This window comes from Heterodontus francisci, chromosome 25 (genome assembly GCF_036365525.1).
Source record: "Heterodontus francisci isolate sHetFra1 chromosome 25, sHetFra1.hap1, whole genome shotgun sequence".
NCBI classification, from domain to species: Eukaryota; Metazoa; Chordata; class Chondrichthyes; order Heterodontiformes; family Heterodontidae; genus Heterodontus; species Heterodontus francisci.
The window spans coordinates 67,655,530-67,681,318 of record NC_090395.1 but is presented as its reverse complement, the minus strand read 5'-3'; the positions used below and the strand labels follow the sequence as shown (position 1 = coordinate 67,681,318).

Here is a 25,789-nt window from a genome sequence, read left to right as displayed (position 1 = left end):
ACAAAAGGAACGCATTTCAATCACGACAATACCAGATGATCTCAGCCAAGCACTTAAGCAACCCATCTGCGTGCCTTCTCTTCCATTTACCACATTGCCTGTGACAGAACCAGGAGCACTGGAAGAGACGAATGAAGCTCTCATTCATTGCCACAATGATCATAATGGATGTCTGTTGCTGGTCAGGTAGATGTGTGCAAGGAGGGAAAGGTGAGCTTTGGCAAAGTGGTGAGTTCAATGGTTGTTGACACTATTATCATTGCTTACTTGCCTCAAAAGGAACAGGCAGTGCTTAAAGCAGGGAGGGTGGTGAGAAATTCAAACCACTTACACTTTTGGTATTTGGTTTAAATTTCAGAAAAGATGTCACACCATCCACTCAGGACAAATCAGAACATCCTGGTTCACAAAAAAAAACACTGGACCAACTCCGACCAAAATCCTCACCCTTGCCCTTTGTTGATCTCAAAGCTGTTCTGGTCCACAGTTTCATTGTATCCTTCGTCTCAGCTGATGCTTTAACAAAAAAAACTTTCTTCCTTTCAGGTAAAGGATCGCAAGCTTCAACTCACAGGTACCAAAACCCCTGCAGAATCCTTCTTCCCCTTCACTTCCGTCTGATCCCATCCCTTCTTCCAATCACACCACTTGCAGTGTACTCGCGATATCCTCAGACCTTCCCCCCTCTGACCCTGAACGATCTGTCCTTAGCAAAAGCCTCAGCTTCATTGTGCAAGGCCCCCACCTCAATGAATTGACAACTCTACACAATGCTGGGCTTGTCAGCTCTGTGCCCATTTCTTCAGCTGGCGGTCCTCTCCCCACTCAGTGGGACCTTTTATCCATCTCTAGTATTCTCTCTCCACCCTGGACCCTTCCCTCTGGCCTCTTACCCTCTCTCCATCTTTTCATCGTCACATCAGCAGTTCTTATTGACCGTCTCACTTACTCTAACCTACCTCCCTCTCAATTTGCAGCACTCCATTATCTCATGTCTAACCCTGAGAATCACCAAACCTGCTGGCAAGCATGGTGCCATTGTTGTCTAGGATACCAATCTCTACCTACCAGAGGCTGAAAGCCAACTCTGACACCGCCTCCTACCTCCCCAGACATCAAGCCATTCTTTCCAGAACAGTCACTGAGCTCATCTCTGGAGATCTTACCTCCATGGCCTCCAACCTCAGCCCACCAACCCCAAACATCCCACTTCTACCTCCTTCTCAAGATCTACAAACAGGACTGCCCCCAGTAGACCTATCATTTCAGGCTGCTCTTCCCCACTGAACTGATCTCTTCCTATCTCAACTACCTTTTCTCCTTGTCCAGTCTCTTCTCACCTACACCAATGACTCTTCCAATGCCCTGTCACTTCAACAACATCCTGTTTCCTGGCCCTAGCCATCTCTTCACCTTCATACTTCACCAGAATGGCCCAAGGTCTCTCCGCTTTCTTTCTTGAACAGAGGCCCAACCAGTCCCCATCAACCACCACCCTCCTCCACCTGGCTGAACTTGTTCTCATGTTGAAAACTTCTCCTTCAACTCCACTCACTTCCTCCAAATAAAAAAGGTGTTGCTATGAGTACCCATGTGGGTCCTAGCTATGCCTTTTGTGGGATATGCAAAACAAATTTTTATTCCAGTCCTACTCAGGCCCCCCTCCCTCACCTTTTCTTCCCAATACATTGGAAACTGCCATCTCCTGCTGCTGCCGTAAAATGGAAAATTTCACAAACTATGCTTCCAGTTTCCACCCTTCTGTTGCCTTCGCATGGTCTATCTTCAACTCTTCCCTTCCTCAACTTTTCTGTATCCATTTCTGGAGATACTTACTAAGTCCACTGACCCCCCACAGCTACTTCAAGTACACTTATTCACACCCAGTTTCCTGCAAGGACTCTACTCCATTCTCCCATCTGTTCGGACTATGCAACCTTCCATGCTAGTGCTTCCAATACGTCTTCCTTTATCCTCAACTGAGGATTCCCCTCCACCGTGGCAGGGCCCTCAATCGTATCGGTTTAATTTCTCACTTCTACTTAATCCTTCCCCTCCCTCCCAGAGCACACTGGGGTTCCCCTTGTCCTCACCTTCCACCCAATGAACCTCCATATTCAACAGATCATCCTCTGCCATTTCAGTCACTTCCCCTCCCCTTGCAGCATTCCAAAAGGGACCTTTCTGGCCATGACACCCTGGTCCGTTTCTCAATCACCCCCAACACCCCCTCCATTTCCTCTAGCACCTTTCCATGCAAGCGCAGGAGATACAATTCCTGGCCTTCTACCTCTTCCCTTCTCACCAACACCCCAAAAACCCCTCCAAGGTGAAACAGGGATTTACTGGTACTGTATTTGCTGCTCACAACGTGGTCTCCTCTACACTGGGGAGACCAATCAGACTGGGTGACCGCTTTGCAGAACACGTCCAGTTAATCGGCAAGCATAACCCTGAACTTCCCGAAATCTGTCATTTTAGTTCTCTACCTTGCTTCCACTCTGATCTTTCCATCCGTGGCCTGCTAGTGTTCCAGCGAAGCTCAATGCTAGCTCGAGGAACACCACCGCATCTACTAATTGGGCATTTGACAGCCTTCTGGACTCATTGAATTCAACAACTTGAGATCACAACCTCTTACCACATTTTGCTTCATTTTTCTCTTGTTTCTCTCATTTCCTTTTGGAAAGCAGCTATTCAGGGATCCTTCCATTCACAGCTCCTCTGCAGACAGCTTTTGTTTCTTAACTTGTCCTATTATGAGCGCCTTAGACCTTGCAACATGAAACCTTTTGTTCGTTAGCCTCTTCTGCCCTTCACCCTATCAGAGCTTCCCTTTTATTATTCTTCTAACCCTCCCCCCTTACACTTGCTCAAAACCCATTACATTTTTAAATTTGTCCGAGCTATGAAAAGGTCACTGACCTGAAACATTAATGGTTTCTCTCTCCAAAGATGCTGCCAGTCCTGAGTATTTACAGCATTTTCTGTTTTTATTTCTACTAACTGCGATACAGTTTTAAGAGTCACAACTTTGCATCAGTTTATGCTATCACAAATTTTTGTAGCATTTTAGTATGGCTCGAATTTCATTAACTATCCATGCTTCAGTGCAACAAATTTCAATCACTGGAGCTTTACCAGTCTAGATTGATTCTTCAGTGTTTTTTTTTCATAAAATGTAAAATATTCAGTTTACAGCTAGTCATTACCCATTTCTGATAAATTGGACCTTTCATGGGATGTCGGCATTGCTGGCAAGGCCATCATTTATTGCCCATCCCCAATTGCCCAAGGTGATGGAGGTGGGGCACCTCCTTGAACCGCTGCAGTCCATACAGTAGGTACACCCACAGTGGTGTGAGGGAGGGAGTTCCAGAACATTGACCCAGTGACATCAAAGGAACACAATATAGTTCCAAATCAAGATAGAGAGAGATTTGGAGGGGAATTTGCAAATGGTGGCATTTCCATATGTTTGCTGCCCTTTGTCCTTGTTATGATCATCCAGTGCATGGTTTGTATTTTTTTTTTAAAAAAAGGTCACTTTTAGTCTTGGGGAAATTAGATTGGTAGATGCAGATGGAATTCAAATGATTGCAGACCACCCAAAAGATCGACATTTCAAATATCTTTCCATGTGTACTCAAAGGTAGAGGTATGGGAGTCATAAAACAGCAGGTGGTCTTGTTTAGTTGGGGCACTGAAGTCACTTAGTCTGAAGAGAATTGCTCTGTATTTGTTGGCAGTATAAATTATTTTGGATACCCACGTGAATAAAAGGGATGTTTTGAAGTTGGAATTAATTAGCTTAAATTTCTATCTGGGATATCCTAGCTGTAGCACATTGCTTTGGAGACAGATTATGCAGGGAAATACCTTTTGGTCTGGTTCTTTATCTCTGTTTTGCTCACAGAAAGCCAGTTGGTGTTGGAAGCACCAGTCGCAAAGAGCTATCAGGAACCAGGGAGGTTTCTGATTTGAGTGAAGCCCATGCTCAGACTGGGGAAACCCAAATTTGTGAGGCGTTGGAGAATTCACCTAGCTGAATGCTAGAGGGAGAATCCCCAATAAATCTCACCTTGGAAGATAGCTGAGAAACGAAGGAAAATCAAAGTGAATTCCGAAGACTTGTGGCATGCTTTGAATTGATCCCAGAAGTGAATGAACCTCCAAGATCATGTAACGCATAGGGGACCTCTTGGGTGAAAGTAACAATCAAACGAGGAGTAGTCAGTTGAGATTTTAAGTTTAAAGTATAATACTTCACATTTGGTCGAAATTTTGGCTTTAAAATATAAAAAAGTGATTACACGGTTGTTAGTAGTGCTTGCTTTAACAGTACAGTAAAGTTCTGTTTAAAACACGAAATCTTATGGCATAATTCTCAGTAATATGAGAGTTCGATTTTCTTTTTAAAAAAAGGTTACTTATCTCCAACTGGATCGTAACACTTCTAGATGGTAGAGGTTATGGGTTTGAGAGAAGAAGCCTCAGTAAGTTGCTGTAGTTCATCTTGCAGACCCCGTGTGCCGGTGCTGGAGGGGATGTATGTTTAAGGTGTTGAATGGGGTGCCGATCAAGTGGGCTGCTTTGTCATATAGTCAGAGTTATACAGCACAGAAACAGGCCCTTCGGCCCATCGTGTCTGTGCTGGCCATCAAGCACCTAACTGTCCCAATCCCATTTTCCAGCAGTTGGCCCGTAGCCTTGTATGCTATGGCATTTCAAGTGCTCATCTAAATACTTGTTAAATGTTGAGGGTTCCTGTCTCTACCACCTCTTCAGGCAGTGCGTTCCAGATTCCAACCACCTTCTGGGTGAAAAACTTTTTTCCTCAAATCTCCTCTAAACCTCCTGCCCCTCACCTTAAATCCAAGCCCCCTGGACATTGACCCCTCCGCTAAGGGTAAAAGTTCCTTCACGTCGAACCTATCAACGCCCCTCATAATTTTGTATACCTCAATCATATCTCCCCAAAGCCATCTCTGTCTCTCTTCATAGCTGAAATGCTCCAGCCCAGGCAACATCCTGATGAATCTCCTCTGCACCCTCTCCAGTGCAATCACATCCACATGGTGCCCAGAACTGTACACAGTACTCCAGCTGTGGCCTAACTAGCGTTTTATACAGCTCAGTCATAACCTCCCTGCTCTTACATTCTATGCCTTGGCTAATAAAGGCAAGTATTCCATCTGCCTTCCTAACCACCTTATCTACTTGTGCTGCTGCCTTTGATGATCTAATGACAAGCAACCCAAGGGCCCTCTGAACTTCCTAGGGTCCTACCATCCATTGTATATTTCCCTGCCTGGTTAGTCCTCCCAAAATGCATCACCTCACACTTCTCAGGATTAAATTCCACTTGCCACTGCTCTGCCCATCTTACCAGCCCATCTATATTGTCCTGTAATCTAAGGCTTTCCTCCTCACTATTTATGCCACCACCAACTTTCATGTCATCTGCAAACTTATTGATCATACCTCCTATATTCACATCTAAATCATTAACGTACACTACAAACAGCAAGGGTCCCAGCACCGATCCCTGTGGTACACCACTGGTCACAGGCTTCCACTTGCAAAAACAACCCTCGACCATTACCCTCTGCCTCCTGCCACTAAGCCAATTTTGGATCCAATTTGCCAAATTGCCTTGGATCCCATAGGCTCTTACCTTTCTTAACCAATCTCCCATGTGGGACCTTATCAAAAGCCTTACTGAAGTCCATATATACATCAACTGCTTTACCCTCATCTACACATCTAGTCACTACCTCAAAAAATTCAATCAAGTTAGTCAGACACGATCTCCCCTTGACAAAGCCATGCTGACTATCCCTGATTAATCCCTGCCTCTCCAAGTGGAGATTAATCCTGCCCCTCAGAATTTTTTCCAACAGTTTCCCAACCACTGATGTTAGACTCACCAGCCTGTAATTACCTGGTTTATCCCCGCTACCCTTCTTGAATAATGGTACCACATTGGCTGTCCTCCAATCCTCTGATACCTCTCCTGTGGCCAGAAAGGATTTGAAATTGTGTCAGAACCCCTGCAATCTCCTCCCTTGCCTCATAACAGCCTGGGGTACATCTCATCTGGGCCTGGGGATTTATCCACTTTTAAGCCCACTAAAACTTCCTCCTTTTCAATGCTAATTTGTTCAAGTATATCACAATCCCCCTCCCTGATCTCTACACCTACATCATCCTTCTCCATAGCGAACACAGATGAAAAATAATCATTTAAAACCTCACTTATGTCCTCCGGCTCCACACAGATTGCCACTTTGGTCCCTAATGGGCCCTACTTATCCCCTCTTTTTTTTTTAAATTCATTCATGGGATGTGGGTGTCACTGACCAGGCCAGCATTTATTGCCCGTCCCTTGCCCTTAATATACATAAAAATGCCTTAGGATTTTCCTTTATCTTGCCCGCCAGTGTTTTTTCATGTCCCCTCTTCACTCTAATTACTTTAAGTGCCCCCTACACTTTCTATATTCCTGTAGTGCCTCCACTATTTACAGTGCTCCGAATCTGCCATAAGCCTCTTTTTTTTAAAAAAAACTGATCCAATCCTCTATATCCCTTGATACCCAGGATTTACTGGACTTGATGGTCCTACCCTTCACCTTAACAGGTACACATTGGCTCTGATCTCTCACTATTTCCTCTTTGAATGACTCCCACTGATCTGATGTCGACTTTCCTACAAGTAGCTGTTCCCAGTCCACTTTGGCCAGATCCTGTTTTATCATATTCAAATCAACCTTCCCCCAATTCAGTACCTTTATTTCCGGTCCATCTTTGTCCTTTTCCATATCTACCTTATATCTTAGAGTTATGGTCACTATCCCCAAAAATGTTCCCCTACTGACACTTCTACCACTTGTCTGGCTTCATTCCCTAGGATTAGGTCCAGTACTGCCCCTTCTCTTGTAGGACTATATACATACTGGCTCAAAAAGCTCTCCTGTATGCATTTTAAGAATTCCACCCCCTTAAAGCCTTTTGCACTAAGACTATCCCTGTTGATATTGGGGGAAGTTGAAATCCCTTAATATTGTCCTAGAATTTGTTGAGCTTCTTTAGTGTTGTTGGAGCTGCCCTCACCCAAGCAAGTGGACAGTATTCCATCACACTCCTGACTTGAGGTGGAAGGGTACTGGGGAGTCAAGAGTTGAGTCACTCATCACTTAATTCCCAGCTTCTGACCTGCTCACTGACAGTCAGCTGGTGCCACTGCTTAAAAACTATTAACCCATTAAGCATTCAAACAAGAGTAAAAGCAGCAATGCACTATAAAAGCAGCATGTTTATGTACTCTGTATGACGGACACTCTGCTCCACTTTCAGCCACCGAGCTATTACACTGTCACTCAACCATGACTCAGTTATTAAAGACTGCTTTGTTCTTAACTCTGTCCCGTTCCACATCACTTGTAGCATATATGTCAACGTACAAGACACGTGACTGCTCAGAACCATATGAAAAAAGGAATGAGTTCATTGTATTTAAAAATCAGTCTCAGTTGAACCAGTTTTTGGACAGCTTATTCCTCAATTATGCTGTACGAACAGAATTAGCAGGTAAACTGAACAAAGAGAGGCATCAGAAGGATTGTTAAGGTATGAGAAAATCCACATGCCTCATTCACTGATCACTGTTCTGCTGGTGAGGATATCCGAACAGTGCAGATCTCCCACTACAATTGAAAATTAATTTCTTTTAATTGGGTGCCTCTTCACCTCCATCCTATTTTTATTTTTGAACAGGAATACCAAGGCCCTCTTGTCTTCCCTTCTGGAATCACCCCACTGACCACAAAGTTAAAGTTGTGTGTTGGGCTGACAAGAATCTGGCCAGGAAGCAAGCTGTACAAATCCAAGGGCAACCTTCATTCAGAAAATTCCCAACGTAATACAATTACCAACTTTTCAGAGTCCAAAAACACAAAACATCTGTTTGCATGTGGATTGGTATTTATTTTTCCAGATACTCTCAGCCTATGTTTGTTTCTCTTCACATCAGTTCCTCAGCCAAAAGGTTCATTTAGAAAAAAAAAAGCTAACAAGCATCAATAAACGCACAACAGAAATGGTTTAGCTCGGCTGATTTACCCAAAGGGATGCAACACTCAAAAGCAACATTCAGTACTGACCCATAGATAAGAATGGGATTACAATCTGTGCCAGTAACCCATGGCTTTAACCATTTGGCCAGCTCATCACCAAAATGGATGAAGAGGATATCGAAATTGCAACCCGAGAATGGCTTCAGCGAGCTGTGGTCACCTCAAAATTGTATGCACAGTGTTGTCCAACACACGACTGTGACAGCATCTTATCAATATCCTATTATACCATCACAAAGTCAACGATAGCAAAAACAAAAAGAGGTCTCACAGCAAGGTCAGTTACTCACCCATATCGCAAGACTCACTCGCTTTCCACTGATATTTAATTTCTTCGTCAAGAATGAGGCCTAAAAATGAGAAAAGTATTTTAATAGCAGGGTCATGGCAGTATAACTGTCCTTGCAAATGCCAGCGCGCTAATATCTAGCTTCCTTTCCATTGAAAAACCCAAAGCCATCATAATGGCTACTTCATGCATTACACTAATTCTACTCCATAAACTTGAGGTCATTTAAAACTCTGCTGCCAGTGTCTTAACTCACACCAAGCCTCATTCCCTTATCACCCCTGTGCTCGCTGACCTACATTGGCACCTGGTCAAGCAACATCTTGACTTTAAAAATCTCATCCTTGTTTTCAAATCCCTCTATGGCCTCGTCCTTCCCCAACTCTGATCTCCTCCAGCCCCACAACCCTCCGAGATATCTGCGCTCCTCTAATTCAGGCCTCTTGTGCATCCCCAATTTTAATTGCTCCACCATTGGCGGCCGTGCCTTCAGTTGCCTAGGCCCCAAGCTCTGAAATACTCTCCCTGCACCTCTCCACCCCGCTTTCCTCCTTTAAACCTCTTTGACCAAGCTTTTGGTCATTTGACCCAACATCTCCTTTTGTGGCTCGGTGTTGTACTTGATTTTGGGATGTTTTATTACGTTAAAGGGGCTATATAAAGTTGTAAAAAAATTGTCTAAAATGGCCAGCTGACATAGGTCATGAAAAACAATTTTTGTTCCATAAAAGGAACCTCCCAATTTCTTAAACTAGGGTAATCCATTCTCTATTTTCAATTGTACATACCCTTGGTGTCATCAACATTTTAAACAAACTATGGTATGTGCAGCTACAGACAGCTTCAGGGAGCAGTATGAAGCCAAGTTATAGCAAGGAGATGTGTGTTTGGGACAAAACTGATGGGAAGAAATTTCCACTGATGAAACAGAAGAGAAGTTAAAAGGTCTAGGAATCACAATTTAAACTGAGTGTCCTGGACTTGGAGATTTTGGAGTTTCTCAGGAGTGTTTCATTTAATGTTTCCACTTGAATACAGGAATTACCAAGCACTAAGATAAGGAATATGAACAAAGATTGGATCCCAAGGATTCCAAAATGTAACTTTTGCCGGTGATGCTTTATAGCAAAATCGCACACACAGAAAGAGTAAGTCAGACAGCTTCTGAAAGAAAACAACCACATTTTAACAGATCACATCCAAGACTGGTTCACGTTTTTCTCCCTCAGACAAGTTTTTTTTTTTTTTTAAATTCATTCCTGGGATGTGATCACTGGCAAGGCCAGCATTTGTTACCCATCTGTAATTGCCCTTGAGAAGGTGGTGGTGGTGAGCTGCCTTCTTGAACCACTGCAGTCCATTCAACTTTTGTGTAGTGGTTTTGTACAACTGAGTTGCTTTCAGAGGGCAGTTAAAATCAACCACATTGCTGTGGGTCTGGAGTCACATGTAGGCCAGACCAGGCAAGGTCAGATTTCCTTCCCTAAAAAAAGACATTTGTGAACTAGATGGGGTTTACGACAATGATAGTTTCATGGTCACCATTATTGAGAATAGCTTTCAATTCCTGATTTTCTTCTTTATTAATTGAATTTAAATTCCACTTGCTGCCGTGGTGGGATTTGAACTCATGTCCCCAATGGGATATGAACCAGTGTCCCCAGACTGGGTAGCACACAAAACAGGGGTGGGGAAGCACTGGCCACAAATACAAGATATAACTACAATAGGGAATTCAGGAGGAACTTCTCTACCCAGAGATTGATTAGCATGTGGAACTCATGACAAGGAAGTGGCTAGATAAACATGAGGAGTTAAGGAATAGAAAAATATGTGTTGATTGGATTTGATGAAGAGGGGTGGAGGAGGTTGTGGAGTATAAATAGCAGCATGGACAAGTTGGGCCACATGACCCTTTCTATGCTGTAAATTCTTATTCAAGTATCTACATGAATGTTTAAATATTATGGCATGTTAAAACAATAGTGTCGTGTACGTGACTGTGCTAACACACAAGTGAATTACTGTTTTCTGCCAGGGATTTTCTACTGCAAGTATTGGTCAGAACCAGACTTCCACAGACAATACTGCTCACCAGGCCATAAAAGAACAAACTAAAAGAGGGTGGTGTTAACCACCAGGAACAGCATACACCTCCAAACCCACTTGAAATAATTTTTAAAGTGAACCTGTCCTTTATCTATACTACTACTTCTTGGAGACCCCTCCTTTCCCTCAGTCATGCCATTTCCTACATTTCTCCACTTTTTCATGGATATTTTAACAAACACTTGTATTTATATAGCACCTTTCACAACCACCTAAAGGGCTTTACAGCCAATGAAGTACTATTTGAAGTGCAGTCACTGTTGCAATGTAGGAAGTGCTACCAACTGAGCACTGGCTGACACTTTGGTCTTCATTTCATAGAAACAAAAGGAATTTAACACAGCTGGAGGCCAAATGGCCTCTCTCTGCATTGGCTTTAAGCCCATCTTACTGATCACTCCCCATTTATTTCCTTCACCCATTGAATCAGTGCACTGTTACAGTTGGAGCTGGTGTTCCTCAAATAAGCTGTACCAAAGTTGTTGGAACCATCCTACATGTAGACTCTTGCACTACTAGTTGCATAGAGTGGTTAGTGATCAAATCCTCTATTTTGAGCCTTCATTGGAGTTGTGCAATTCTATTCCCTTTGATACTGCACAAGTCCCACACTTGACTCCCTTGGCTTACACAAGACATGGTACCTGCCACTGTGCCTCGTCGGTCATTGGAAAGCTGGGCTTCTGATATTTGAATTAAAGTTCACAAAAAGATTACTGTCCAGCCTAACTACTCAGTTCAAAACCAACCGGTGGCTTCCTATTCCATTCAAAAGGAATGGAGAGCTTGGTGCTGAGGGGTTAACAAAAAAAAACTTAAGTGCATGAAACAATTTATTGGAAGCATTCAGTGCTGGCTCCTCCCCAACTCTATTATTTACACTATGTTAGGAAAACAAGACCCCAAAGACAGTCCCAGGATAGAAACACACTAGCACTTTCTTCAAAGATCTGGTGCCACAGTAAGCCATTTCAGGTATGTGGAAACTCACCTCAAGTCTGGACTAACATTTAAAATCCCTTTAGATTCTTTAATGTTTTGAAACTCCATGCACATCCTTGGGCCTGGAGCTTCAGACAAGATTCATAATGACCAGCAATTTTAAAAGGCTTGTAACAGTAAGAGATCCAACAGGGTTGGTTTACTTGGCACAAGTTTCATTCCTTAGCAAATTCTAAGAATTCTTATCACACACACGCCTCATTGGCAGTGACATTATCCATAGTTTATAAACAAGAAACCTAAAATTCACAGAATAATGATTTCTCCTTTTCCGGAACGTGCAAAAACCAATGGCAGACATTCTTAATCAGTAAACAACTGGAACTAATCTTAAAAGCCACGTTTTAAAGGGAAGTCCATTAAGAAAAAGATTAGGGAATAAAACAGATCCAAGTCTTGAAATTGCTGCAAAAACATCAGCAAAGATGAGCAGTTTATCACTGAAACTCGAAGCCACATTAAATTACAGCCTTGTCTATTATGCCCGAGATATCAATTATTCACTACCTCAGTTCCACGCACGTTTTAGTTACAGTAGTAATTGACATTATTTGCAAGGTCCTTGCTTGACCCCCTTAAAAAGGGTACACAACTCAAGATATTTATTTGGTTTTCTCTCAGTGCTTCTAATCGAGCCTGAAAGGGAGGCGAAAGCGATACAACACAAGTAGGAAACTTGGTTTCCAGGAGTTCAGAGCGGGTAGACAACTGAATGTTTACAATTGCAGAAAAACTCAAGTGAATCATCATCATCTGTGCAGCGAACCTCCAGGATGTGAATTTTAGTGTGGCATGTCAAAGTCGAATTAAAAAATCACTCCATTATTTATTCCCCTCCCTGTGATGTAAAGCAACAGCAGTACATATAAATCAACTAATACATGGAGTTGTCATTGGGATGTTATTTGTGCTACGGTTAGAGTAGACTAGTGGGGTCAGCAAGTCTACGCTTAAGCCCTCTTAAAACTGTAGTGAAACACAAGACTCCGAAATATTTCAAAAAGGACAAGACCTGTTAAAAGTTTCCGCAAAACAGGAAATCAGTTCAGTAACCACCAAAAATAAACCATTTACCAAAAAAAACCGTTTAAAACAGAATTACTGCAAGTTTCTCCAAGGCTTTTCCCCGAAAACATGCGAGTTTTATTTCCAAAGGTAAAATCAATTTCATCCTTGTCACTTTCTACCGCAACAATGTATCGGGTCGACACTGTATCCAGTCAATGTATCGAGTCAGTATCAGGCCAGAAGATGCAGACTCAGGCTGTTACCTTATAATTAACACTGCTTTCCTAAGCCCCACTCACCTGTAACGTTGTAATATGCTTGTCGCTAAATTTATTCTCACAATATCTCAGCACCAGGGAGGTTTTGCCCACGCAGCCTTCCCCCAGTAGCACTACTTTGAAGTAATAGCTGTTGCCAGCGGCTACCGCCATAATAATAGCAGAAACACTGACTATGCAGGAGGAAATCTCATCAGAGCGGGAGGGGGAAGGTTTGCGAGTAACCTGGGATTTTTAGCTGGCGGTAGATGAATTGCAACAGAACATTTTAAGATGGCGCCCTCCTCTTTCCCAAGCGGAGGTTGCAATCAGCTGATGTGCAGAGTGGGCAATAAATGCGGCAGTACCACACCCCCCTTCCCCAGCTCTGACAATCCATATCACATGGGGCAGAGGGAGGAGACTGGAAAGTGGTCAGTCAAACGAGCAAAGAAGGTCTGCTTGGAAGGAGCAGTTTTGATTCCACATAACAGTTTCTGTGGTATGGTAGCAGAGCAGTTATGTTACTGGGTTTAATAAGCCAAATGCTTCAGAAATATGAGTTCAAATCCCATCAAAATTTAGTTCAATAAATCTGGAATTAAACGCGAGTATTAGTAATGATGATCATGAAACTACCGGATTGCCATAAAAGCCCCTCTGGATCCAGGGAAAGAAATCTGCTGTTCTTAACCAGCCTACCCATACAGTAATATAAAAGCAAAATACTGCGGATGCTGGAAATATGAAATAAAAACAAGAAATGCTGGAACCACTCAGCAGGTCTGGCAGCATCTGTGGAAAGAGAAGCAGAGTTAACGTTTCGGGTCAGTGACCTTCGGAACCAGCAAATATTAGAAATGTCAAAGGTTATAAGCAAGTGAGCCGGGGGTGGGGCAAGAGATAACAAAGGAGAAGGTGTGGATAGGACAAGGCCACATAGCTGACCAAAAGGTCATGGAGCAAAGGCAAACAATATGTTAACGGTGTGTTGAAAGACAAAGCATTAGTACAGATGGGGTGTTAACATTCTTTCAATGTAGTATACTGTATTCGCTGCTCACAATGTGGTCTCCTCTACATTGGGGAGACCAAACGCAGACTGGGTGACCGCTTTGCGGAACACCTCCGCTCAGTCCGCAAGCAGGACCCTGAGCTTCCGGTTGCTTGCCATTTCAACACTCCCCCCTGCTCTCATGCTCACATCTCTATCCTGGGCTTGCTGCAGTGTTCCAGTGAACATCAACGCAAGCTCGAGGAACAGCATCTCATTTACCGAGTAGGCACACTGCAGCCTGCCGGACTGAACATTGAGTTCAATAATTTCAGAGCATGACGGGCCCCCCATTTTATTTTTATTTTTAGTTATTTTTTCTTTTTTACATTTTTTACCATTTTTTTTTGTTTATTTAATTTCATCTTAGTTTGTTCAGTTTGCTTACCCACTGTTTTTTTCATGTTTGTACTTGCTGTTGTTCAATATTCAGTCCGTTAACACCCTATCTGTACTAATGCTTTGTCTTTCAACACACAATTTAACATATTGTTTGCCTTTGCTCCATGACCTTTTGGTCAGCTATGTGGCCTTGTCCAATCTACACCTTCTCCTTTGTTATCTCTTGCCCCACCCCCGCCTCACTTGCTTATAACCTTTGACATTTCTAATATTTGCTAGTTCCGAAGAAGGGTCACTGACCCGAAACGTTAACTCTGCTTCTCTTTCCACAGATGCTGCCTAGCCATACAGTATCTCCACTCATTGCAATGTGATTAATTCCTGACGGCCCCTTGAATAGCCTGGCAAGTTGTATTCAAGTAGGTATCCCACCTTCTCAAGGAAAGCTTCTTCAGGATGAGCAATAAATGCTGGCCAGTGATGCCCACATCCTGTGAATGAATTAAAAAAGTAATCGGAAGATGAATAAAGACTAAAATCCATCTAGTTTATGTTCAACCATCCTGTTGTTGCATAGAGCTTCATATGACAGAAAAGGAGGCTGTTTGACCCATTGTGCCTATGCCAACTCTGAATCCAATTAGTCCCACTTACCTCATAGCCCTGCATGTTTACCTACTTCAAAGATTTGTCCAATTCTCTTTTCAAACTTACCATTGCATCTGCTTCCATCAGCCTTTCAGGCAGTGCACTTCAGGTCATAGCAACTCGCTGGGTGTGAAATTCAGCTCCGTGGCATCGGTTCCAGTGAGTGGGGGGGCACAGCACCTCTGCCACTTTCAGTGTGGCCGGCGTGGTGCCCCAAGTTGGGGAAGGGCATTTCTGCAGGCATTCTATTGTGGGGTGATATGCCTGCCACAGCTGAATAGCTGCAGGTATGTAAAAGGAGTGGGAGCTGGGTGTGAGACTGCATTATTGTGTGAGGGTGAGGTGGAGTACCTGGTCATTAGGCATGAGTGTTGAGGATTGCTGATGGCAGGTTAAGATGGTGGTGCAGTGGTATTGCCACTGGACTAGTAATCCAGTGACCCAGGCTAATACTCTGGGGACATGGGTTTAAATCCCACCATGGCAGCCTTTGGAATATAAATTCAATTTTTTTTTTTTTAAATCTGGAATTGAAATCTAATTTTAGTAATGGTGACCATGAAACTACCATCAATTGTTGTAAAAACACATCATTAATGCCTTTAGGGAAGGAAATCTGCCATCCTTACCTGGTCTGGCCTACATGCGACTCCACACCCACAGCAATGTGGTTGACTAATGCAGGTGGGAGGTATACAGTGAATGGCAGAACCCTTAGGAGTATTGACAGGCAGAGAGATCTGGGCGTACAGGTCCACAGGTCACTGAAAGTGGCAACGCAGGTGGATAAGGTAGTCAAGAAGGCAAACAGCATGCTTGCCTTCATCGGTCGGGGCATAGAGTATAAAAATTGGCAAGTCATGTTGCAGCTGTACAGAACCTTAGTTAGGCCACACTTAGAATATTGTGTGCAATTCTGGTCGCCACACTACCAGAAGGACATGGAGGCTTTGGAGAGGGTACAGAGGAGGTTTACCAGGATGTTGCCTGGTCTGGAGGGCATTAGCTATGAGGAGAGGTTGGAAAAACTCGGATTGTTTTCACTGGAACGACGGAGGTGGAGGGGCGACATGATAGAGGTTTGCAAAGTTATGAGCAGCATGGACAGAGTGGATAGTCAGAAGCTTTTTCCCAGGGTGGAAAACTCAGTTACTAGGGGACATAGGTTTAAGGTGCGAGGGGCAAAGTTTAGAGGGGATGTGCGAGGCAAGTTTTTTACACAGAGGGTGGTGAGTGCCTGGAACTTGCTGCCAGGGGAGGTGGTGGAAGCAGATACGATAGCGACGTTTAAGAGACATCTTGACAAATATATGAATAGGAAGGGAATAGAGGGATACGGGCCCCGGAAGTGCAGAAGGTATTAGTTTCGGCAGGCATCAAGATCGGCGCAGGCTTGGAGGGCCGAATGGCCTGTTCCTGTTCTGTACTGTTCTTTGTTCTTTGTTCTTTGACTCTGAAATGGCCTAGCAAGCCATTGTTGTACAAAACAACTACACAAAAGTTGAAAAGTTTGGACTGCAGCAGTTCAAGAAGGCAACTCACCACCACTGTTTCAGTGCTGTATCTCTAAAACTAAAACTAAAACCTTCTCAAGGGCAATTAGGGATGGGCAATAAATGCTGGCCTTGCCAGGGATGTCCACAGTAGATTTCCTTCTGTAAAGGGCATTAGTGAACCAGATGGCTTTTTACAACAATTGATGATAGTTTCATGGCGTTATTACTGAGACTAACTTTCAAGTCCAGATTTTTATTAATTAATTGAATTTATTAAATAAATTTACATTCCAGCAGCTGCTGTAGTGGGACTTGAACCCATGTCCCCAGAGCATTAGCCTGGGTTGCTGAATTACTTGATTGAAACATATAAGATCCTGAGGGGTCTTAACAGGGTGGATGTGGAAAGGATGTTTCCCCTTGTGGGAGAATCTAGAACTAGGGGTCACTGTTTAAAAATAAGGGGTCGCCCATTTAAGACAGAGATGAGGAGAAATCTTTTCTCTCAGAGGGTTGTGAGTCTTTGGAATTCTCTTCCTCAAAAACGGTGGAAGCAGAGTCTTTGAATAATTTTAAGGCAGAGGTAGATAGATTCTTGATAAGCAAGGGAGTGAAAGGTTATCAGGGGTAGCTGGAAATGTGGAGTAATCAGTTCAGCCATGAACTTATTGAATGGTGGAGCAGGCTCGAGGGGCCGAGTGGCCTACTCCTGCTCATAATTCCTATGTTCATATGTCGGTACTATTTCAGTGATATTATCACTACACTATTTTCTCACCATCTGTACAGGTTCCACCTCCCCCAGAACCAGGCCCAATGTCCCAGGAATCTAAAGCCCTCATTCATGCACCATCTTTCCAGCCACACATTCAGCTGCTCTATTCATCTATTTCTATACTCGCTAGCACGTGGCAACAGGGGCAAGCCGGAGCTTACTACCTTTGAGGTCCTGCTTATTAATCTTTTTCCTAGATCCCTAAAAACTGCCAGCAGGACCTCATTCCTCTTTCTACTTATGTCACTTGTACCTATATGGACCATGACCTCTGGCTGCTCACCTGCCCTATTCAGAACATTCTTCAGATGCTCAGTGACATCCTGGACCCTGACAGCAGGGAGGCAACATATCATCCTGGAATAAAGTCTACAGCTGCCGAAACACCAGTCTGCCACCCGGCTATAGAATCCCCTCTCACTATTGCTTTCCCAATCTTCATGCACACCCGCCCCTGCCCCCGTACAGTTAAGCTACCTGCACGCAGGGGACTCCTGAACTGCCTGCCAGGTCTTTCTTGACAGTCTGATGGTTAGCCATTCCCTGTTTGCCAATGCATTCTTGAATTGTGGGGTAACCACCTCCAGAAACATGCTGTAGGTCTCAGCCTCACATGCGGAGTTTGCAAGTTCTCCCTGTGACTGCGTGGGTTTCCGCCGGGTGCTCCGGTTTCCTCCCACAGTCAAAGACTTGCAGGTTGATAGGTAAATTGGCCATTGTAAATTGCCCCTAGTGAAGGTAGGTGGTAGGAGAATTGAGGGAAGGTGAGGATGTGGTGGGGAATATGGGATTGATGTAGGATTAGTATAAATGGGTGGTTGATGGTCGGCACAGACTCGGTGGGCCGAAGGGCCTGTTTCGGTGCTGTATCTCTCTATGACTCTATGACTCTATATGCACTGCTGCTGTTAGCTGCTGCTCAAACTCCAAAACCTGGAATTTGAGCTCCTCCAGTTGACGACACTTTCTGCACATGTAGTTGTCCCAGACACGAGAAGTGTGCCGGCGTTCCCAGATGGAGCAGGATGTGCATTCCATGTGACTGAGGTGCCCGGCCATACCTCTATTTCTTAATTAACTTAACAGAAATAAGTCTTAAAAATTCACCAGGTATTGGAGGTAAAAAGGAAAAAATAAAAAGCAGCACCTCCTTTCCACTCAGCACCAAATTCCCACTTGCACAAAATTCCCAACTTTATTAATGATGCACTCAGTTCTGCGATCACTTTGAAGTGATGCCATATGTACCCAAGTCAGGCCATTAATCTAAATCCAAAAATAACTGATCCTAATACCAATCCCAGGGAATACCACTGTATACTGCCCTCCAGACTGAAAACAATTCTTCATCTCTACTCTGTGCTTTCTGTCCCTTAGCCAATTTTATATCCATGCTGCCACTGTCTCTTTAATCCCATGGGCTTTAATTTTGCTAACAAGCCTTTGTCAAATGCCTTTTGAAAGCCCATATACATAGCATCAACCCTCTCTGTTACTACTTCATGAGCTTTTTGTTTAAATGGAATTCACATTTTTAAACAGCTCTTTGTTGCTGCCTCTGACTCACACATCCGATTCTTCTGCAACAACTTGTATCCCCAAGCTATGAGCCAGAATTTTACAGCCCCCTCACAGGAGCAGGGTGGTGAGGGGGAGGGCATAAAATTAAATGGGAGATGGGGGGGGTGGGTGGGGGCGGGGTGCCATTCCCAAAGCCTTCCTTCTCCTGCTGCAATTTTATGAGGGGCAGCGGCGGCAAAAAACAGTCCACCCACCCCAGGCCAATCAAGGCCCTTAAGTGGCCAATTAAGTGCCACCTAAGGGCCTCCGCCTGTGGCCGCTGGCATTTTACTAGTGGCGGGCGGGTGGCTCAGGTCCCCAGAATGCTGTTAAGTAAAACCTGGCAGCCTCCTTGTGGGCTGGGGGGTGTCCTCCTGATCGGGTCCCCTGTGCCCCATAGAGGGCTGCTCCCGAAGCCCCAACCACCCCCACTGAATGAAAGCTTCCCCACCCCCCCATCTGATCCCCCCTTACCTCGCCGGGGCCCAGCCAATAGTCCCCGGAGAGGCTCCAAAAACTTACCTTTGTTTCCAGGGCCATCGTCCTTCTTGCTGCCGTAGCTGGGCTGCAGTCCCAGCAGTGGCCACCGCTCCTGGTGGTGCTGCTGGGATTCAGAGCTCCCGACCCGCTGATTGGCTAGCAGCTTCATTAGGTGGGACTTCCTGCCTCAGTGAGGTGGAAGTCCTGGCCAAGGCCATTTAAGGGCCTGGGGATGGTAAAGTCCCGGCGTGGCTCCCCCGGCCCAGCGGAGGTGGGCACACCCCCAATTGTTTTTGTTGGTGGGCAGGGCCTTCCGCCCAACATAAAATTCCAGTCATGGAGTCAATTACCAGCTGATACAGTCTCCAGCTGTTGTACAATAAACATGACTGGAACTGGAAACCAGAAGTAACCGAAGGCCCACTGTTGCCCAACTCAAGCCCCCGACGAGTAACTATATGTGTTCCCCCACCATCAGGAGGGTAAGACTAATTTAAAAAAAATACAACTTTTTCAAATTAAACATGCATGCTTAGAGCAACTTTGTCAATATTTAGAAGTTTATTACAAATGCTTTCTTCTCTCCAGGTACTTCCCCTCCCTTTCAAAACCACTGTCACCTACCCACCACCCACTCACACACCCCCACCAGCTTAAATAAACCCAACCTCAGTCCCTCCATCCATGGAAGCTGTCATCACATCTCCAACCTCCCATGTTTGAATATGTTGTTGCTTCCCAAATCCAAGCCAATTTTTCCCGAAGCTCCATGTTTGGATCTCCCCAATCAGGTTTCCTCGCACTGAAACGGCTCTGATCAAAGTCACAAATAACACCCAATCTAATGGTGTTCCAACAATAGATGACCATTCTGTGTGATGTTCTTTCGTCTGCTGTTTTTATGCAGGAACTGACAGGCATTAATTCAATTAAAATAGAGGACAGAGGAAAATAATGGGAATATGTTAAACATTCATCCATTGATAGCAAAAAAACTTTTCTAGGGTTTGTTTAGTTTAGGTTTTTTTAATATTAAACTGACTCAGTGATAACACTCACTCCTCTGACTGGGTTCAGGTCCCACTCCAGAAATGTGACCAACTGACACGTCAGTGCAGTATTGAGGGAGAGCTGCATTGTCAGAGCTGCTTTCATTCGGATTAGATCTTAAACCAAGGCCCCGTCTGCCTTCTCAGGTGCATGTAAAAGATCCCGTGGTACTATTCAACGAAGCGTAGGGGAGTTCTCCCAGTATCCTGACCAATGTTTATCCCTCAACCAGCGTCACTAAAATCTGATTAGCTGGTTATTATCTCATTGCTGTTTATAGTACTTGCTGTGTGTATATTGCCTGTCACATTTGTCTACATAATAATATTTGATGTAATAACAAATGCTACGGGACACCCTGAGGCTACGAAAGCTACGTCGGAGCAGGATTAGGCCATCCAGCCCTTTGAGCCTGTTCTGCCATTCTATTAGATCATGACTGATCTGTAGCTCAAATCCACTTACCCACCTTTGCTCCTTCTCCCCTTATGCAAATGCAGGATCGATTTTTCTTTCCAGTATTCACAGTTTTTCTTTTAATTATTAGTTCTGCATCTTTGCTTTTCTTTTGTCACTATTTACAGAGACCTCATTTGTGTCTCTTTACTCAGCTACCCTCCTAGACTAGTTTAGGAATTTGTCTTTCCTTCACCCACCGCCTCTCATTATATCGTAGGAGCCTGGAGCAAGGCAACTCCATTAAACTAGGTCACGCGACATGTGGGCAATCCTGGCATCTCTAAATGGATTACTTTGAGACTTTTACAGTCAGTCCGCTTCAGCTTATATTATGCTGGTCAATTTTCTAGTTGCTTGATTCGAAAACAAAGGCATTTAGAGTTTGCATGGAATCACAGCAGAAGATTGGTTTTAGTGAAAGTAAAGGCAGTCCAGGCACAAAGACATGGGCACCACCCGAAGATGAGAATTGGTTATGATTTAATTACAATGCTACAATACAGTCTATAAAGAAATGGATGAGCCTGTGCAGAATATTCAGAAGTGCAAGGACCTGGTCATTCTCAGTTTGAGGTCTCTGCCTGTTTGGGCCCAGTGTACAGCATGACCCTTTGATCTCAGCCGGAATGGTCTACTCCAGGAACATCAAGCGTGTGTTGTGCAGACTTTCCATGGATTTTCGAGTTAGGAGTACGCGGGAAGAGTATTCAGCATTGAGTAGCCAGCAGTAGTTAATCCAGAATAGCAGCAGCAGGCCAAGCCAACGGGGAGCCGCAGGCCAAAGGCAGAAGGTCACGGATCAATAGAAACACAGCTAATTAACAAAACTGGCCAATCATTACAGTTTTTAGTCATTGCTGACAACATTTCATTGATATATAATGTACTTTCAAACAGGCAATCCTTAAATACATCACCCATTATACTCTCTGCCCGATATTCAGTTCCACTCACTTGGTTAGAACTGAATATTGAGCGTGTTCCATAAGGGGCAGCAAATGTTTTGTGTCACTGACAACCTCCAATTTCAACCTGATGAGGTTGTTTCAACAACTTGTTTAAACAAATTAGTCAGTGCTGTAAATAGCAAAAATGCAAAATTGTTATATCAATCACTTAATAAAACCCACTCAGCAATTTATTAATTTAGTTATTAAATTCAACCAGCAGCATTATTTAAACAGTTGGCTAACCCCCACCACATGCACCCCCCACAAAAATAATGATAATGCAGGTTGCAGCTAAAACATCTTTGAAAATGAGGTATGGGAGGAAATGGGAGTCAGATAATAACTGAAAAAGCAGAAGTGCAAAATTGGAAGTCGAGAAGATAGAACAAATGGTGTGCATTAGAGCGAATCACCTTAAATAAAGTGAAAATATGCCTGAGACAAAGATAATTCACCGTCTTTATTTGAATACTGGAAGCTTTAATAATATTGTTCTGGAATCTGAAGCATATGTAAGGGATGTGAGAAAATGATGCCACAGTGATTGTGGAAACACAGATGCTCAGACAAGTGGGGACTGAGTTTCACATTCAAGAGAAGTAAATATAAAGGGCACAAGTCGTCTGCAAAGTGGAAGAACAGAGAGACTAAAATGGAGGTAAGGAAGAAAATGTACAGACAAAACCCAACAGATGAAGGAAGGGAAAGAACATGGAAAAAAATTCAAATGTTCAACCTGTTTACATCTGTAAAATAGAAAGAGAGAGGAATAATTATTTAGGCGAATGGAAAAAATGAACTAATTAAGGATTATCATTTAGGACCAAATATGGTTGATAATTTATATATTTCTATTTTAATAACTTTTTCTAAATGTAGCTGGTACCAAGTACCAGGATATCAGATTAGGCCCACCATATAAAATTATTTTGACAGCTCTGGTCTACAGGGTGAGACCATCCAGTTGTATTACTCTAGCTAACTCCAGCCTTCACTGTTTATTATAGTTTATCAATCTAAGGGCCCAACACTTTTAAATCAGTGTCATACTGTCACACAGTTGCTTTTCCAAACCAGTACCCTTGATGTTGTCATCCTTCATGCTAGGGTGGGTGTTCAGTTCATTGAGTCTATGTAGACCTATCCTGCAGATCTCATATACCTTGACAACTGGTTTTGTGTTTGACATTTTCATGTACTAATATACATAGAATATACATAATTTAACAGACTCTAGATCTGCGGGCCCCGTTCTCTCAGAGAAATATTGTAACTGATATACTTCACATCCTCACACTACACCATTCACTGAAATATCCTACAGCATTCACTGCTGTACCCTCAGAAATTTTGAAATAGCCTCACCTGTAATCCCATAATTCTGATTGTGCAAATCTCCACAGCTCTCACTTTCTGACATACCCCAGACTTCTCATGATAACTCTCTGAAATACCCTTCCATATCCCTCACTGTAACACTCTGAAATATTCCACATCTCTCATCCCTAGCTATAACACTGTCTACAGAGTCTGGTTGTCAGCCCATCAGGGCGAGTGTTTCATTAGCTGTTTCCTCCAACCACTTGGAAGTGGTGGAGATAAAAGGGGTGATGTCCATTTCATCCTAACAGACACACTAACCCCTGTAGTTAATCGTCTTGACCTGTTGCCATCTCTCCTGCTTCCCTCCTCCAGGAGGAAGGTAAAGAAGGTTGGAGTGTATGTGAAAAAATGAGGGGGATGGGGAAGATAAATCTTATGACCAACTGAAAGCAAATGGAATGAATATCATTGATCAATGATTAATGAGTCCAAAGGCCCTCTATTTTACCTTACAGAATAATTATTTTTATGTTACTTTCCTGCCCTCCTTTCCAGAAGGAGCTGACTCGTCTGGAGTTCAGTTCCACAGGTAGCAGCAGCCCTCGGACACATAAGAACAGGAGTAGGTCATAAGGCCTATCGAGCCTGCTCCGTCATTCAATAGATCTTCTACAATTCCACTTTTCCATCCTATCCCCATATCCCTTGATTCCTTTAGTGCCCAAGAATCTATTGATTTCCTTCTTGAATATATTCAATGGCTAAGCATCCACACCTCTCTGGGGTAGAGAATCCCAAAGATGCACAACACTCTGTGAAGAAATTTGTCCTCATCTCAATCCTAAATGGCTGACCCCTTAATCTGTGATTATAACCCCTAGTTCTAGCCTCTCTAGCCAAGGGAAACAGTCTTTCAGCATTTATCCTATCAAGCCTGCTAAGAATTTTATATGTTTCAATGAGGTCACTTCTCATTCTTCTAAACTCCAGAGAATATAGTCTACTCAATCTCTCCTCATAGGACAATCCTCTCATCCAAGGTACCCTTAGCCAGGTGGGCATTATTCATGTGTGAGAACAGGCAGGATATTCAATCTTGAAGGTTTAGGGATGGATGAGAAAGTTGGGCAGGTGGCAGTGGAAGAGGTGAAAATTATCAAAGCAGAGTCCGGTCCCCTCCAGTACACAAGTATTTTCCAGAAGTGGGCCATTAGATACCAATCATGGCTGAAATCATGGCTTACCCTTATCCCAATCCCCCAGTCCCCTTCCATAACCCAGAGATATTCAGCCCTGGCTCGAGTCAGCTAACAGCACAGACCAGGCATTAAATGTGGGGCCTAACAGCACAGACCAGGCATTAAATGTGGGGCCATCTGGCTTTTGTGGTTCAATACTACACCATATAATCTTACAGCACAGAAGGAGGCCATGTGGCCCATCTTGCCTCTGCTGACCCTTTGGAACATATAGGTACCACCAAGGGAAATGTATATCACTAATCTCTCAGAAGAGCTGACTGATGTCAATTTTTATTTAAAACCGTCACATAAGGACAAATTGACTAATGTCACGTTTTAAAGATTTCAAAATAAAGAAGTGGTTGTTTGTGGTAGTCCTCGCTATAACACCATTTACAATCGTTCATTCTTAGAAACGAATAGGAAGATTTGCTACATTCACTACTTGTATTGAAACCATACATCTGTTACTCATTACATAGAATTACATAGCATCTACAGCACAGAAACAGACTGTCCTGCGCTGGTGTTTATTCTCCACATGAGCCTCCTCCCACATCTTTTCATCTAACCCCATCAGCTTATACTCAGGCTTACAGTTTTGTTACAATACCAACCAATGTATTCGAACCAAAAAGGCAGCTTCCAATTTAAAAGTCATCAACATGCCATTAAAATCAATAATCCTTTGTGTTTGGGCCCATTTGCTTCAGCGAACACAACACATTCAGCATCAAACACTTTTCTTTTGCTCAAAACACAAAGTATTGGTGTGGAACCATCAAGCAGAAACAAACAATCACAGATACGCCCATGTGCTTGTGCTTATTGATTGGAAATAGCTTGTGTTTAATCTACTGATTTTGCTTTTTCTCTGAAGCTTGTTTACAGCTATCGATGTATAGATCTAAACAGAATAGTCCCTGTAGTTAGATCCACAACGTTGCGTTGAATTAGTTTTCTTGTGCAGACTGATACTCCTCTAATAACCTCCGGTAGTTTAATTTCTTCCGTTCATTGGATGTTGACTAGCCCGGCCACTTAATGTCTGAAAAAAAGAAAGATAAAGTTTTAATTTTTCCTAATTAAAATCAAATGTACTGGAATACCTGTTTCTCTCACTTTCCCTCAGTGCATTTGCATGGATGAAACCCTCATCCGTGCCTTTGTTTCCTCTAGACTTGACTATTCCAATCCTCTCCTGGCCTTCCACCCTACATAAACTTTCCGCCACCTCCAGCGCGATGCCACTGCCAAACGCATCCTTCCCTTACTTCCCCTGTCAGCATTCCGAAGGGATCATTCCCTCCGCGACACCCTGGTCCACTCCTCCATTACCCCCACCACCTCGTCCCCTTCCCATCTTCCCCTGCAATCGCAGGAGGTGTAATACCTGCCCATTTACCTCCTCTCTCCTCACTATCCCAGGCCCCAAACACTCCTTTCAGGTGAAGCAGCAATTTACTTGTACTTCTTTCATTGTAGTATACTGTATTCGCTGCTCACAATGTGGTCTCCTCTACTTTGGTGAGACCAAACGCAGACTGGGTGGCCGCTTTGCAGAACACCTCCGCTCAGTCCGAAAACATGACCCCGAGCTTCCGGTTGC

General features: G+C 43.6%; 2 protein-coding genes across 4 annotated transcripts in view; both read right to left on the bottom strand.

Moving 5' to 3' along the window:
* The window catches only part of LOC137383968 (ras-related protein Rab-21-like), a 52,415-nt gene extending 39,241 nt beyond the window's left edge, over positions 1 to 13,174 (bottom strand). For 2 of the 3 annotated variants that reach the window (XM_068057441.1, XM_068057442.1), the window contains exons 1-2: positions 12,845 to 13,174; positions 8,428 to 8,487 (exon numbers count right to left, since the gene is read on the bottom strand). In XM_068057441.1, the coding sequence (XP_067913542.1) occupies positions 8,428 to 8,487; positions 12,845 to 12,976 (192 nt within the window). In that variant the 5' untranslated portion in view covers positions 12,977 to 13,174. The remainder of the gene's footprint in view (positions 1 to 8,427; positions 8,488 to 12,844) is intronic. The other variant, XM_068057440.1, reaches the window with a different exon arrangement.
* A 7,955-nt stretch (positions 13,175 to 21,129) lies between these two features.
* Positions 21,130 to 25,789, bottom strand: part of eps8l3b (EPS8 signaling adaptor L3b) — a 90,560-nt gene continuing 85,900 nt past the window's right edge. Inside the window, exon 20 of the mRNA XM_068057437.1 lies at positions 21,130 to 25,228. Coding sequence (XP_067913538.1) covers positions 25,222 to 25,228 — 7 coding nt within the window. The 3' untranslated portion in view covers positions 21,130 to 25,221. The remainder of the gene's footprint in view (positions 25,229 to 25,789) is intronic.